At 40.1% G+C, this 17816-nt stretch overlaps 1 protein-coding gene across 4 annotated transcripts in view; it reads right to left on the bottom strand.

Annotated features, from left to right (window-relative positions):
- Nucleotides 1-17816, bottom strand: part of iqsec3a (IQ motif and Sec7 domain ArfGEF 3a) — a 207817-nt gene that overhangs the window by 69444 nt on the left and 120557 nt on the right. For all 4 annotated transcript variants that reach the window (XM_057323667.1, XM_057323666.1, XM_057323665.1 and 1 more), the window contains exon 5: nt 11973-12134. In XM_057323667.1, the coding sequence (XP_057179650.1) occupies nt 11973-12134 (162 nt within the window). The remainder of the gene's footprint in view (nt 1-11972; nt 12135-17816) is intronic.

Below are 17816 nucleotides of genomic sequence, written 5' to 3'. Positions count from 1 at the left end.
GACAGCTCACATCAACCCCAAAGCCTTTGTGAAGTGAACCTGAACATTATCACAGAAACAGATAGGGGGGACAGAATGTCTAGCACGCTTTTGAAGATATCACTCACAATTGATTTCAGACCACCATTAAAGGCCTAGAATGACAGGACCTCATAGCAGCTAGCAAAAACAATAAAGCTAACAGAAAATAATATTTTTTAATGTCGTGAAAGTGAGTCATGTGGACCTTTTTGGACTTTACATCTCCACGTATGCTTTTGTTGCATTGAAAAAGCAGCATGAACATTATGCAAAACATATTGGTTTGTGTTTCAAGGAACATACAGAAAGAAAGATGGTGTTAATGTAATTGTTGTGCCAACTATTCCTTTGAGTGAACTTTCGAAATTCAAAACCATAAAAATGTTTATTCTTTAAAATTCGAATTCAAAACAAAAGTAGTGTGGTGTGTATAAAGCATGCCAGCAAATAAATGAGAACTATTTTTATTTCCACCCCTGTTTGTATGTCTATTATGCAAAGCTGCCAGCTGGAGGTATAAAAAAGAAAAACAGCTATCGATTTTCACATAGAGCAGGTGCAGAGAGATAAAGACAAAAAAATTAATCAAAATAAAGATGAGTATAACATCTCTACAGGGAAATAAATAAGTTTAAGCAGTGAGACAGTTTGTTCCCTCTGTACCTTTCACTCTCATTTCAAAGTGAGCAACGGACTGTTCTTCAAAGCTGAATAACTGTATGAACAATTGGCACACACAGATCAAATACAAGTATGGCATGAGAGAGCAGACTTAGAACTCAAGATGCAGTACTTCCGAAGATACGTTTTCTCTAAAGGCATTAATTTACATCTTTTTACTTCATATGACAGGTGATTTGATTATCAATTCATTAATGTGTTTATATCCATGCATAATCATGTGTGCATGAGAACATAAATAATACATTGTTTTCCACGTTTACATAAATATATAAGTATTACTATAACTGCTCTTATAATTAAAGACCTGAAAGGAAAAATAGGTCAAAGTTAACATAAAATTTTGTATCAAGAATAAATATTTAGTCATTACAGCACAGTGATCATCTTAGACAATTTTGGAAATGGGGGGATATGTACTAGTTGTCATGGTTCTGTCCCACCTTGTCTTGCTTTTCTTGACCTAGTGGCAGAACCATGATAGAACCTCTTGTTTTATGTGGAGAGAGTCAGTTTTGGCATTCCATATACTCCCTCTCTCCGGTGTGGCGTCTCTGTTCCCGCCCTTTCGTCTCCTCGTTATTGTTTGTTAATTAGTTCATGTCCTGCACCTGTCCCCTCTTGATTTATCCCCTATGTCTATTATGCCCTTGTGTCTTCTGTCTCGTGCTGGTTCATTGTCGTTTGTCTGGTGAGTGCCTGTTCTGTGTTAGTCTAGTCTAGTGTAGTCATTTGTAGTTCATGTCATGTCATGTTATGTTTATCTTAGTCTTGTTAGGTGTATTTAGTCTTAGTCCTGTCCTGTTGGAGATTCCCCTGTTTTGTTTTGTTACCCCCACGTGGGTCTTTGTTTTGTATTTATATTTTATTAAATGTCTTGTTAACCCCTTATCCGCTGTCTGCGTCTGGGTCCTCTGTACTGTGTCCTTGTTCCCTCACCATTCATGACAGAATGACCAGCCAATTGGACCCAGCAGACAGAGGGATCTCAGCGGAGGGGTCGATGCCGCCGGGCTCCTCCAGGGTCGAACCCCGGACTCCCTTGGAGGGTAGAGGCCGCTGGGCTCCATCCAGAGTCGGGACCGCCGGACTCCCTTCCGGGGTCGAGACTGCCGGAACCCCGTCCAGGATCGAGACCCCGGGCTCCCTTCCAGGGTTGAGGTCGTCGGATTCCCCTCCAGGGTTGAGGCCGCCGGTGTCCTGTTCCCGCTGAGATCCCTGCCGGCCTCCCAGCTGGTGCCCAGGCCTGTCGAGTGACTGTTTGTGTGTGTTTGTCTTGTTTGCTGCCCAGCTGCCAGAGAGCGCTGCCCAGCCGTCGGAGATGCTGCCCAGTGCCAGAGAGCGCTGCCCAGCCGCCGACATCCTGTCCTGTCATGTCGACATCCAGGCCTGCCCAGCCGGTGATAGCTGGTCTCCCAGCCGGCCATCCAGCCGGCGCCGTTCCTGTCCAGCCGGCCATCCAGCCGGCGCCTGTCCTGTCCAGCCGGCCATCCAGCCGGCGCCATGTCCTGTCCAGCCGGCCATCCAGCCGGCGCCATGTCTCCAGTCCAGCCGGCGCCATGTACTGTCCAGCCGGCCTCCAGCCGGCACCATGTACTGTCCAGCCGGCCTTCCAGCCGGCCCATGTACTGTCAGCCGGCCTTCCAGCCGGCCCATGTCTTTGTTTGGACTTTTTTTTCTATGTATCACGTTTTTGGTTTGTATGTTATGTTTTTTGTCACAGTCTGTCTAGTCTTGTTTGTTCCTGAGGAGCATCAGGATGCTGCTCCTTAAGGAGGGGCTTTGTCATGGTTCTGTCCCACCTTGTCTTGCTTTTCTTGACCTAGTGGCAGAACCATGATAGAACCTCTTGTTTTATGTGGAGAGAGTCAGTTTTGGCATTCCATATACTCCCTCTCTCCGGTGTGGCGTCTCTGTTCCCGCCCTTTCGTCTCCTCGTTATTGTTTGTTAATTAGTTCATGTCCTGCACCTGTCCCCTCTTGATTTATCCCCTTTATTATGCCCTTGTGTCTTCTGTCTCGTGCTGGTTCATTGTCGTTTGTCTGGTGAGTGCCTGTTCTGTGTTAGTCTAGTCTAGTGTAGTCATTTGTAGTTCATGTCATGTCATGTTATGTTTATCTTAGTCTTGTTAGGTGTATTTAGTCTTAGTCCTGTCCTGTTGGAGATTCCCCTGTTTTGTTTTGTTACCCCCACGTGGGTCTTTGTTTTGTATTTATATTTTATTAAATGTCTTGTTAACCCCTTATCCGCTGTCTGCGTCTGGGTCCTCTGTACTGTGTCCTTGTTCCCTCACCATTCATGACACTAGTGCAAAAGAACAGAATACTTTTCAAAATGGCTTAAAGGTGCAATGTGTAATTTTGAGGATCTTTTGACAGAAATACATAACTATATCTTCAGAGGTGTATAAAGACGTTACAACACTGTTTGTCGCCTTTTTCTGTAATTGGACTGTTTTTAGACTGACAAAAAAAACTGACATTTTCCGGCAGCTTGGGCGCCAGAAATATACCGTAAAAACAATGGATTTTCTGTCAAATTAAATGTTTTTGTTTTTGTAAATGTCTTTTCTGTAATTTGACAATTTAAAAAATATATGAAAAATCTGTTAATAAAACATTGCGATTTTGTAAAATTACAGGGGGGGTTGACACTAGGGATACACGATAAATTGTCTGCCATATTGGTATCAGTATAAATGGCGATAATAAAATTGAGGCCGATATAATATAGCCGATAAATTATGAATCATTTCCTCTGGTTAAACCACTTCAGCTGCACGCTGCTTACAGTTCAAATCCAGTACAGTAATGTCTTTCTGTCGTGATCATTCATTTAACTGCATATAGCTAAACATTGTTGATATAGGTACAGTATGTAGATATTTATGAATGTGTAAATTATAGGAACAAAAGCATATTGTTTAAACCCGGCTGCTGTCTGAATGCTTTCTGTCTTGAGACCTGTTAGACTTGTGGCTATTGAGAACACCTTTCTGGGTTGCTCTGGAAGAACATCTTTGATTTGTTTATTAAATAAACATTAATCATTATACCAGAAAGGTTAAAGAATATTTCACTAGTGTAAAGTAGGCTTGGTACATGACTTGGTACTTGGATGCATATTTTTAAGTCTCAGAAAATGTTATATTAATATTTAGATGCTGTATATCGGTCAATATATCTGGCTTCCAATGTTCAAGAATTATTGGTTATGTGCCAAAATTTACATATTGGTGCATCCCTAGTTTTTATTACTTTAGAATGATCTATTTCTATCTACATACACAGCGGGTCCCCTTGAATGGAATTTGTCATGTTGTTTCTACAGTAGCCCTAAACGGAAAGACTGCTCTACAGAGCGCATGTCGTAAATATGATATCTCCTTTGACAAAGAAGCGAAAACGTGACAACATCTTAGTCCTCTTTCAGCCACTGTAGTGCTTCGAAAGGAAGAGGGGAGTGAGCCGTTGGTTGCACTTCGCAACCTCACCACAAATCTACACATAGAATCTTTAACATAAGAAATATATTTAGGTAGTAGTAGGATTGCAAAAGAATCTCAAATGTAAAAATAATAATAAGAAAACCCACAGATAGAAAGGCTCCTGTCCTTTTGAAAGAATTTCTACATGGGTAATAACTAGGGATGCACCGATATGTAAATTTTGACCGATAACGATAATTCATTAACATTGGAAGCCGATAACCGATATATTTGCCGATATACAGTCTCTAAATATTAATATAAAATTCCCTAAGACTGAAACAAAAGGCAAAAAGTGGACATTCACTGCAGAAAATATTAGTTCTCTTTTTCCTCTGAAAATCATGTACCAAGCCTACTTCACATTAGTTAACGATTCTTTAACCTTTAAACTTTTCAGGTATATTTTTTATTTAATAAACAAATTATAGATGTTCTTCCAGAGCAACCCAGAAAAATGTTCTTAATAGCCACATGTCTAACAGGTCTCAAGACAGAAACCATTCAGACAGCAGTTTAATTCAAACAATATGCTTTTGTTCCTATCATTTACACATTAAAAAATACTGTATCTTCATACTGTACCTACATCAACAATGTTTTGCTAATAGCGGTAAATGAATGATCATGACATAAAGACAGCACTATACTGTATTTTAACTGTGAACAGCGTGCAGCTGAAGAAGTTTAAACAGAGGAAATTATTTATCAGCTATATTATATCGGCCAAATTTTATTATCGGCCGATACGATAACATTAAAAATGACCATTTATCTACCGATATGGCCGATAATTTATTGTGTATCCCTACTAATAAGGTAATAAACAAAACCTCATAATCTACTCACAGTCAGACACAAAAAATTCAAAAATGTCTGACATCACATTACAAACAAAAATTGCAGGCCCACATCAGCACACTCGCACTTAGACCTCATTTTGCCATGTCACGTTCATTGCCAACTGAAATCATGTTCGCATCATTGCACGAGCACAGCTTTTTCTTTCATCTCTTTCTCTCATCATCATCACTCTGCGGTATGTAAGGCTTAAGTGCACACCAGAGTGCACACTCACTCATAAAGCACAGCGTGTAAGACCATATCACATTCCTCATGTTGTAAAAAACCCAGGCACTCTTCGGCTTCCTCAGAGTGTGGCTAATAACCACATGTCTGTATTGTGCCCTCTCAGGGCAATTTTTTTAATGTACTAGGGCAAACCTGAGCTGAAACACCACAGTCCAAGTCTGACCATAGGTCTGTACCACAGTAATGTTGTTTTTCAAGGTATTTTTATTGAACCTAGGGTTGTTAGTTAGTCACAGCTATGACCTCTGTCTCTGAACAGAATGCTATGGACAGCATCTCTGACATGGTATGTTGTCATGGTCGACTCACAAAACAGGAGACCCAAGTGCGGGGAAAACAAGAGATTTATTGAAAAAACAGTCAATAGTCCACAAACGAAGGCAGCACCCACTCCAGACCGCGGGTCTGGGGAGAAGAGTCCTCAGGCCAAAAAACCCCTAAGGGCGTAGTAGATCCACGGCTGATGACAGTGACTGTAACTGGGGTGCGGGGAGTAATTTCCACCTTAGCCTCCCGAGGTGAGAGTAGTCCGTTCTTGTGGGACCAGTAGACAAAAGCTGACAGTGCTGAGCCGGGTGATGGAGAGGATCGCGGTCCGAGACGCCAACGGGAACTGACGGAGACAAGAAGAGGCCAAGGGATGCGAGGTAACAAGAAAGCGGTGAGTAATACTTCTAGGCATAAAACAAGGCAAGACTAGATCTGTGACTAAGACTAGGACTGTGGTAAATCAGAAAAGCAGTAAACTACAGACGAGCCGCAGCTACGTCTGGGGCAGTCTGAGCTGGCTAAACATGCAACGGTCAGACACAAGACGAAAGACACAGGGGAGTAATAAAGGGATCAAACGAGGCGAGAATAGCGAACAGGTGTGGGGCAATTACCAGAACAAGCGGTCTTAATGAGATGAGTGTCGGCAGGAGTGTGAGTGCAGAGTGGAAAATCACCAGTGCCACACGCTAGACAACACAACAAAACCCACAGGAAGATGATCACCCCGTGCCGTGACAGTATGTTGGTTTGGTTGGTTATTGTGTTCAGATCCTTATTTTTTGTTTTGCTGTTCACATTATTTTGTAAACCAGCCGATATCAGATTTCAGAAGCATAATGTTTCATCTACTGGGATGGAGTGTGAAGCATTGAACCGGAACACATGTAACTATAACTCCACGCCAGCAGAGGGAGCCCTCTCCCGAGTATTGACTGGCTACCGCACTCGCTGCCTCACTGGTTACTTCCTGTTCTTGGACTATTTAAGCATGCCTTTCCATTTACCCATTGCGAAGTATTGCCAATTTATCCTGCCTTACCAAACGTTTATTGTATCTGCCTTGTTTCCTCTGTTATGACCATTGCCTGTCCTGTTCGGTTTACGTCTGCTGCCACATCCCCTTGTTACGTTGTTTGGATTGGACTGCTTTATGGTATTTTATCTCTGCCTGTTTCACGTTTACGCTACCTGCCTATCGATTTGGATTTGTTTGCTGTGGATTTTAATAAACGACTGCACATGGATTCTGATTCGGCTTCAGCCTCATTACAGTAACACATGTTGATCTACTGTAGAGAGGATATGACTATTCAGACTGAGGTCACATTGCAAAACATCAGATCTGATAGAGGACAACAATGGTAAAGGCGCAAATCAAATTTGAAAAGATCAGATTCCATGTGGTTTTTGCTGTTCATATTGCTATGGAAAAAAACTGATCTCAAGGGAATTTTTGAACATATTTGACTAGGTGGCTAATGCGTACAAATTTGTATGTTGTGAATCGTACAAAAACGATTACTAGAAAAAAGCAATACTGATTCCCCACCCTTAACCCGGCCCCTAAACCTAACATTAGTGGCGCGAAAGCAAATCGTACTAAAATTTACAAATTATTGAGATCGTACAAATTCATACGTATTAACCAAAATTAGCCACCTCGTAAAATAGTTATGTTTTTGCGGTGAAAATTGGGTTGAAACAAAACAAATAAAGTCACATATGTAGGAGCAAATACAGCAACAGATGTAAAATACAAGGAGCAGTCTGTGAAAAGTTGCAGACCTAGAATGTACAAAACTATGGAAACAAACACATCAGGTACATAAAATACACACGTTACAAAAATGATTAGCCTTACAATTCACAAGCATCCAAGTAACATTGATGTGTCCTGGTTTTGAGGATTTGCAAAAACAAAAATAACATCATCGGTGTTCTTTCTGCCTCTTTAGAAGTTCATCCATTAATCATACATGACAGTACATTGCTAGAGTGTGTACATTGCAGGGTGTGCAACCTTTTACGATGGACTGCGACTTGACTAAACTGTTACCAAACAGCTACTACAGCCAATTCAGTGTGCTTTTGTTCAGAAAATGTGTTTAGAATTTAATTCACTATTATCCACAACAATGAGAATGGCCTTCTAAAAAAATAATCATATAGAGCTCCGGAGGTCACGTGACCCACTCTCTTTACACCACCATAATGGCAGGCAAGCACAGCCGGGAGCGAATATGAAATGAATAGCGCTAGCATGAGTTTCAAAGCAAAAGAGTGCACTGCGCACTTTAATTCAAAAGACATAGACATGCATGTAGCAAAACTTAACATAATAGGTCCCTATAATGCCCCCGGGGTGCTTTGAATGTGTATGGCAGTAATCCTCAAATCTGGCTCGCGAGATCCATTTTCCTGTCGAGTTTAGCCCCAACTCTGATAAAACAACCGGAACGAGCTAATCAAAGTGTTCAAGAACATGTCGCGTTCGACTTAATGCAGGGCTGCGCAGATTGCTTGGCGTATGACATTAAAGAACCGCAAGAGCGATCAGCTTGTTTAGGCTTTTTTTTATCAGAGCATATTACACTATGTACTTTATTTACAAAACACAGCTTTATTTTCCTGACGTATTTAATGCTGCACTATTAGGAGTTGCGGTAAACTGAACTTTATTAAAAAGATATTTTGGTGTACATTTCCAGTTATCAGGCAGTAATTCATCAAAACATGATGAAATAAAGAATATTATTTTAACTAGGCATATTTCTAGACACGTGATGTAGTTGAGCACACTTTCAGCAATTTTAAAAATCTGATTTGTGAGTTTTCCGACACAGCAAAGTGCTAAAATTTTACAGTGCTATAAAAAAGAAATTCAAAAGGGAAATTGCGTAGTGTTAAACGCAATGCGTCTAACACTACATTTGTGTCCATGTTTACTTCATTTGTCACATTTCTTTAGTGAATTGACAGCATGTGCAAATAAACTACGCTATCATCTGGCATTATTAGTTCTTAGTAACTTCCCCACTCAGTGTGTGTGTCTAGTAGTCCCTTCATACTGGTCCTGCAGTCCATTGTTAAAAGTGCTCCATTGGCAAATGTTCCAATAGCCACAAAAGCAAATAAAAATGATCTCATGCCGCCACATTTTAAATATTTAATGCAAAAACAATAAACTTGTGTGAGAACAAACAGCAAAAACAGACAAAACTCAAGGGAAGCAGCTGTCATAGGCAGCTGCATTGCTACCTTAGTCATCAAAGAAAATTCAGCCGGGTCTTTTAAACGTAATTCTTTTTGCTTTTTGCAGTCTCAAATGTTTAAGCAGTGTACATGGGAAAGCACGTGTTGTAAATGTCTGTTTTTTATTTTGAACTTCTTTAGTTCAAGTTCTTTATGGCATACTTCCATTTTGCTTTTCTCTTTTCATCTTTTTGTCTGGGCACCTATATAGAGTTATATAGTGTCCCCAGTGTATAATATTAACCTATAAAAACACTTATTTGATAGTGCTATATGATATACCTATACTGTATATAACCCTCCTTAACCATAAAAACAGGATGTTTGTTGAATCTATATTAAAAGCACATATGGATGACAGCTTTGTAGAGAATCTAGCATAAGCCAAATGGTCGGAGTCATTGAAAGAAGAGCCATCAACCCCCACTCCCTTTTGTCCTGGTTTCTTTTGCTATCATCATCAAAAGACCATAGCAAAAACCTGGCTCCAGGGGTCTGGTTTTAGAGTTTTGATAACGTTTTGTCTCTCTGTTGGATATTTACGACCCCTATGCTTCAAAGCATTGGTGAGAAGTCTCTGTCTCATCTCTAACTTATCATCTGAGGCTAACCAGAGAAATGTCCCTGACAATAGGAACGTATGTGATTAAACTGTCCTTTTCTATACATATATCTAACTATCTAGGTTGTGTGTTGGCACTCGTGCCATTTTAAATAGTCTGTCACAGTTAGATATACAAGTTTAATTCAGGCTTTGTTTGTATGCGTTCCATCTGAATGAATCATGACTTGTTGCAATTCAAACCTGTCCATTTTTGATATCTAAATGTTTGTCTGTACAATTCCTCCTTGTATATATACATTGTGTGACCATAGAACACTTTCTTTTCATTATGTTATAATTGGGAATGATATTTTGTAAAGTTGCCAGGAGGTCATAAAGATGCAAATTAGCTGTTGAGTGGACAAAGAACCTCTTCCCTGCTCAACTCTGATTGGTCGATTCAAACTCAGGTGGGCATGCCCTCTCATGAGCTTAAATATCGAGCCTTCTCTGAAAACCTTCTCTTGTCTTGTCGTCCTCTCTTCTCTTCCGGCTTCATCTCTTCCTCCGGTCTCTTCGGAGACTGCAAGTATCCGTTTCCATTTATAGAATAGCTGCGTTAAGTCTGTGCCTCTTTGTTAAAGATGATTTTTATTGGTGTTCAGAAATCGCTGCCATGCCCTCTCTCTCTCTCTCTCTCTCTCTCTCTCTCTCTCTCTCTCTCTCTCTCTCTCTCTCTCTTCTCACTCTTTTTCCCTCCGCGCTTCCAAGCGCATTTGTGTTTCATGTATTTGTTTGTTTTATGCGATCGTCATTGTTTTTGTTATCATGTAGAGTTTAATAAACAACCATATATATTCATTTGTGATGAGTTTTCTGTATTCACGCTCACAGACTTGGTCCCTTTTACTGTGTTTCGATTTACGCTACCTTTGCTCTAAATCCTGTTTGGTAAAGTCACGTTACTTATGGCCATGAGATAATGTAAAGTATATATAATATCATTGAGGCATTTGCTGGACGAATGCATACAAGTATTGTTATGCTTTATATTACTAATCAGAGACCGTAAAATATGTATACTTGATCACTAAACTAAACTAGACTAGACTAAACTAAACTAAACTAAACTAATTCCTTGACTGAAATTGATGTTTTAAATAACTCATTTCATGGATATGATCTTGAAAGATCTGGTGGAGAACCATATTTGGTGAGCTTTGCTCATCAATATAATAACATTAGCTAAAACCGCTACAGCTTGAAAGAGTCATCACAGCAAAACAGAATAGGATAAAGAAAAGGTTAGTGTCATAAGGTTAGTGTGCACTTGGATCAGGCTTTTCCCTTCTGATTTCTTATACTACTACTACCCACACCCCGCTTTACTACAGAAAACAAAAACCAGGCATGGCAATCAGGGCTGGAACTAAAAAACGGCCCTGGACTTCTTGGCCAAGAGCGGCCCTGCATCTGTTCCGTTCGTCTGGTGGGATGTCCCCTTCTGTTCGTTCGCATATCCGGCCCACGTTAGAAGCAAAAACTTGTGTGTACAATAATGTAAGTATGTACTCACATTCATTAGCATTTCAAGTTCTTTTACATTTGAAATTTGACTGTAACAGTAAGCCAACACACAGCTTGCAACAAAATCAAAATGTAAGCTTTTAACTTGCAGAACAGAAAAAAATCAACAGGTATTGATTGTTAAACCAAACACCACAAAATGACCTTGTCAAAGTGCACATCCTATATATCTGAATGGGGAAATACAGCACAAGCACTTGTTGAACTGAGATTTTGATAAAATATTTCAAATTAGCAATAAATGCAGAGATCATCTGCATCATTCAGTTTGTTTCTTACATGCGAGTTCTATTTCTTACAAAAAAATGCTAATTTTAGGTTGCTCCAGCCAATGCACATTTGCAGTAGATCACGGTGTCTAAAAAACACTCTTGGAATGATCCCAGCTTTAAACAGCTACATGGCCAGTTTAAAATGCTTCAATGTTTCTTATCTTTACCTCAACTCTCACTCGTCAGATACAATTTTTCAACTTCTAACAGCTGCTGCACTGATGCTTTTATCAAACAGCAATAATGGTCCAAGCCAATAGCTGTTTCATTTTACTCATTCATCTCTCATTCAAACCACGTCTGAAGGGGCATATAGAAAAAGAAAGATCTTCATAGCTGGCAAAATATATCTGTGCTGATAAACAAAAGCAAAGTTTTAGGAATCTCAATATTGCCATCTCTTCAATCCCAGGGAGGTTGTGCATTAATTCATTTAGAGCTACAGTGGACGATGCAGCTTTTCAGAGAACTTATATTATTGCACACACACACACACACACGCACACTGATTCAGCTAAGAGGTCTCGAGAGTGTATCATTTCCTACTGCATAGCTCTGCAGTTTGACTTGACTGCAGGAGCTCAGCAGCCAAGGGAGATCTTATTAAAAGATGCCATGTCTCTCCAAATCCACAGAGTGAAAAACAAATACTAACATTTAATAGTGTACATATTCTCTTTTATGTCAACTTTCTTTTCTCACAGACTCTCATATATAGTTCTTAAACAATGGATGACGGCAAAATATTCTTCATATACTCACTCTAACACATCTCTGTTGAAGGGCTTCTTGCTGTTGCCAAGAAACTCGCCAATCATCTGTCGGCTCAACCCCTTCCTTTGGAGCAGGAAGTGCGCCACTCCTATGGGCGTATCAGGAATGAAACCACGAGAGATGAGAAACTGGAGGCCTTTGTCAGGATTTCTGTTAAATTCAGAGAAAAAGAGAGAAACATGGAATAAGTTGGAGAGAAAGAGATTAAGTTATTTTTACTTTAAACTGTTAACACTTCAATGAGATTATCATTAACACTAATGAGTTTTGTAGTTTATGTTCATTTCCTCTTGCAGTCCTTAATTAGTTTGGGTTTATATCCAATGTTTCCAAGCGTCTCTCGTCAGATATTGAATGTGGTTGCATATTGTTTCATGTGCTTGTTTTTTATGGTTCAAGCTTATATTCATGAACTGTTTATCACTTTGAAATAATAAAACTCAACATCTCTACTTACATCTCAGCTTTATTTGTATGGACGGTACATTACTGCAACTGTGCAAGGCCAAAACTCATGCTGCCATTATGACATGTCAGAATTACTATGATTGCAGGTTCCGACTTTAAAAACTTTGTTAAATTCATAATTACAACAACAGTTAACTTTTATAAAAGCTTTCCCACTAGACCATTATGCCATCGCTTTACCCAACTGACAATGATACCGTTTGCCTTTTTTTGATCTTTATAGAATTTGGCTGTCATCAACAACAAAGCAGCTCACTGATTCAATTTGGCAATATGAACGTTGCCATGGAAACAAATAATGAGGACATGAACAGCTTAGAGAGAGTTGAATCACTGTGTTGACATCACATAATTACGGAAATCATGACACAACAAGAATGCAGCATTATTTACAATGCAAGGGGAAATGATGTGCATTATGCGGCTGATAGGAAAACAATGAATAAGATCCATCGAAGCAGCTGTGGGCACTTCTGGACCAATAAACAATCACTGTGAACAATGAGAGGCCGATAGAATAATTGTGATGGTAGGAAATCCACTTGAGTGATCACGACATCACTATTTAGTGAGTATTAAATCGTGACTGTCATTAGTGATAATTCCACATTATTGGTCATTAAGGTGGAATGTCATTGGGTTTTGTGAACACACCTTCAACTCAAACTACTGGTTCCCATTACTATTTTAAGAAGGAATTTACAGTACCATATACCTGTATACACAGACATCTCGCCATTCCACAGAATCCAAGCGAGCATTAACAACCTCTATATTTCCATTGAGTGTCTTATCAATAACCAGAGTGTCAACGCTTCTCTGCCTTCAGACACTAAAACTGACAAAGAGGGACAGCAAGAAGCTTCTCGGGTGTATTTTATTGAGTTGCTTTATCCCCTCAGTCAGCATTCTTGATGCTAAGTCTTTGCTCTGAGAAAAAAAGTATATGGATTAATAGAAGGGGCAGTAACCTTTCATTCATCCACATGTGGGGCGAAACATATTCTCGGATTGTCCTGACTGCATTCTTCAATCTCCTTATTTCACCTTTTCTTCCCTATTCATTACTTTGATTTACCTGCCATAATAAATGTGCAGATCATGCTGACACAGCCAGACTTAACTGGGGGAACATGATGTCGTTTGTCTATTTGTCAGTTACAATACAAGATCTGTCACAACCTGTCACTTTTTAATTTTAAGGGCTCTGAAATCATATAGTAGGAGGTTCTAAATGGTCATGCTGTGGATACAAAGGAAACATTTCTGTGATGCACAATAGAAGTCTAAATGCACCAATGGGTATAAAAGCAACACGTATTTATTTAAAGGAATAGTTCACCTTCAAAATGAAAATTCTGTCATCACATACACGGCCTCTTGTCATTTCAAACCTGTATGACTTTCTTTCTTCCGCAAAACACAAGATAAGATATTTTGAAAAATGTTGGTAACTTTGTATTAGCACCAATTGTATTAATGCTCCTGTATGACATATCGCTTATTGCTCCCTGAACTCTCTGTAAGTCGCTTTGGATAAAAGCGTCTGCTAAATGACTAAATGTAAATGTAACAGAAAACCATTGGTCCCCATTGACATTGGTTTTGTGTCCGTACAAAAGAAGTCAATGGGGATCAACGGTTTTTGGTTACCAACATTTTTCAAAATATCTTCTTTTGTCTTTTGCAGAATAAATAAAATCACAACTATAATAACTATAGTTGATTATATTGTTTATACAAATGACTTTCCAAACTCTCTCTTCCCTTTGGTGCAATTCATATTCTGTTCACGAGGCAGGTCAAACTCAATTTAGGGAGGTATACTCACTCCAATCACAAGCCGTTCCTCGTTCATGCTTCAATGTCCTCTATTTGTCCTTAACATGCCTCGTTCCAACACACCCACAGAGCCCCCATAATCCCCCTTCTTTCTTAATTACCTATTTAGGGAAAGCACATTCCAGTCCCCAAATCTCTCCATTAATACGAACTCAGATTTCAGCCTACCGACTCATCCCAGAGCACACACACACCTGCTTGAGATTCAGGCCGGAGCTGTCACAGGTTTTATCCTGCAGAAAGCAAACTGCTGGAACTAATGACAACCCTCCCTCTCACTCACTTGAAGCACATCAATTTGATTAAAAATTTGCTTGTCCTTATCTGCTAGGGTGTTTGAGGTGATGCGGTGTGGGAGAGACTAGTTTATTTTTGATGGTGTTAAAAGTGCATACACCGAGATTGTCGATAGCAGTCTTTCAGAGTTCCAAAGTTCTTTAAAAGAGTTCCAGAGTTCATCCAAAAATGAAAAATGACTACCATTCTCCTGTGGAACATTTTTCAAAGAAACGGTTAGATGAGCTATTTTATGAATTCAACATAAACAACTATAGGATTTACTTATTTTTTTGTACATTTTACTTTAAAAAACTGTGTAAAAAATGTCTGATGTCTACTTATGACGTTCGCGTGTTTTTTACATTCGAAAACATCAAAATCAATAAGTAATAGTCTATTTTCTGCCCTGGTTTCGAGGCCGGCTGGAGAAACGCTCGGTTTTTAAGGGCAGGCCGCATAGAAGACATGGAAGTAAACGCCCACTGCTATGATTGGATAGCAGCTTGCGTAGTTGACTTAGTTGGAGCTTTCTGTGAATTTGGTTAGACACGTAACGTTACGTAACTTGATTTTACTCAAATTTACGGACTTATTTCCCAGATGTGATGCCAAGGCTTTGTGTATAGTTTGTATAGCCTATAGTTGTACGGTGTTTAGTGATATATGACCGTATGTAACCTGTTTGAAAGGATCTGTATTGCACTAATTACTACTACGATGCCAACCGTCTCAGAGAGTCGTTTACTACATCTGATGTCCAATGACCACAAGAGAAATGAAGAGGAGGCAGTTGTACTGTTGAACTTTTACTATTTACTCTTTATGGTGTTGAATATCAATAATCAAATATACTGTGTACATGATCACCATCAAAGACCACAGATTAACAATCAAATATACAGATAAAGAGCGTAGGCCTACGCAAAATAATAAACAAACAAACTGAATTATATTGACAGATTTGGATTTCAAGGATACAGATGTAAACTGGTCTCTCAAATATGTAGTGACCAATGAATGTAACAGTATGTGTTGGTCTGCACAGTTTATTAAGACGTTCCGATGCAAGGATAGCAATGTGACGCTGGTCGTTAAGTTGCAGTCTCGAGACCTCTGATGCACGATGAATCGTCAGCGATGAGGAATGCAAAGTCTATGATGTGTGTTATTGAGTTATCCCATTGCCGAGTATGGCTCTCAAATGTGGTTCTATAATAAGCAAATAAACTTAATCAGTAACAGAAACTGCATAAATGTGCGATGACCGCACACAGCACAACAGAAATTGCTGCGTCATTTTATCTGTATAATGGGCGATCTTTTCCTTCATTAGAAAAAAAACGCTGTATCTCACGTAATCTGGTAAACACATTCTCATAGTACATAAATTATAATCTAGCAGTGGTATATCAAGTAACAGTGAATAACTGGCACAATAATATAATGAAAACTCAAAACGAAACTCACTGTCTTCAATGACGCACATTCAAGAATCGTCACGAAAGAAGCTTCAACGAGAAGTCCGAGACAACTAAACACCATCCTATGACAATCGAGATTACCAATATTCTTCCTGCAGTTCACAAAGTGAAGTCGCTACAGAAAAGATCTTCATTTGCATTAAATGCTTTTCAGGTAGTACTGCAGGACCTATGCTTTTACTCTGCCATTCACTCATCTCAACTGAAGAAAAACAGATCCACTCTCGCGCGATCGACAAGCCACGCCCTCTCTCAATCTAATTCAACAACCAACATAATTGCTGCACAGTCCTTACAATAAAGAACACAAACTGAACATGGGCTTTTTTACAGCCGCCCCAAATTTGGAGGACAAAATTTGCCTGTAGTATATCTATTTCTTTGAATCATCGGGGTCCTGTGGTAAAGCGGGTAATCTAATCAATCTAGCAACTGGTCGAGTGTAAGTATGATCCTTCACTTTAACAACAGCTGTTCTGACTCTACCGTCAGAGCTAGGAAGTATGGATGAAACAGTACCCACTCGCCAGAGTGCTCGCGGTAACTGCTCATCAACTATAAGGACTACAGTTCCAACTGTAATGTTCTCTCTCTCTCTGTTCCATTTCTGACGAGCCTGTAACGTAGGCAGAAAGTCATGCACAAAATGCTTCCAGAAGTGGTCACTGAGAATCTGACTGTGTCTCCACCTCTTCCGACTGAGCAGATCAGACTCAGGATAAACTACCTGAGGTAGTGAGGAGTCAGGCCGCCCCATAAGCAAGGAATTTGGAGTAACAGGTTCTGGATCGGCCACATCACCAGAGACATAAGCCAAAGGTCTTGAATTTAAGATACCTTCGACCTCTACTAAGACTGTCCTCAATACCTCTTCAGTTACAATCTGGGCTCCCAGTGTGGTCCGTAAGGCTGTTTTCACAGACCTCACCTCTCGTTCCCATGACCCACCGAAGTGAGGTGCACTAGGAGGATTAAAACGGAATCGGATCTGTTCTTTGGCCAACTGATCTCTGAGTGTGGGTTGCATCTGATTGAAAACCTCTTCCATTTCTCGACTCCCTCCTCTGAAATTGGTTCCCTGATCAGACAGAAGCTCATAGGGCTTTCCCCTACGTGAGATAAAACGTCTGAGGGACAACAAAAACGAATCAGCGTCCATATGGTCCAGAAGATCAAGGTGGACCGCTCGTGTGGTGAGGCACTTATAGAGAATACCCCATCTTTTCTCAGTGCGGCGGCCAATTTTTATTGTAAAGGGACCAAAACAATCGACCCCAGAGGAGAAGAAGGGGGGTTTGAATATCCTAAGGCTAGACTGTGGTAGGTCTGACATCCTTGGAATTTCTGGTCGGCCCCTCCACTTTTGGCACTCAGGGCAGTAGCGCTGATGTTTCTTCACTGCTTCTCTCCCCCGTAAGATCCAGAACTTTCGCCTTAGTTCAGCATACACCCTTCCAGGTCCTGGGTGATGTAACTTGGTATCATAGTGCTTAATTAGCAGTTTCACAACTGGATGAGTCGGAGATAATATTACCGGATGTAAAACATCTTTGGCCAGGCTATCACATCTTCTAAGTCTGCCACCCACTCGCATTAGGTTGGAATCGTTGTCATGCTCAGGTGCAAGTCCTGTCAGTCGACTGCTGGTTGGGAGAGTCTTTCCTTCCTTGAGTAAGGCAAACTCTTCAGGGAAGTCTTGCATTTGACAATGCCTCAGAATAGTCAATTCTGCCTCTTGGTAGTCATCTGCATCTAGCGGTTC

This window comes from Triplophysa rosa, linkage group LG24 (assembly GCF_024868665.1).
Source record: "Triplophysa rosa linkage group LG24, Trosa_1v2, whole genome shotgun sequence".
In the NCBI taxonomy this organism is placed as follows: Eukaryota; Metazoa; Chordata; class Actinopteri; order Cypriniformes; family Nemacheilidae; genus Triplophysa; species Triplophysa rosa.
This window is presented reverse-complemented; position numbering and strand designations above follow the sequence as displayed.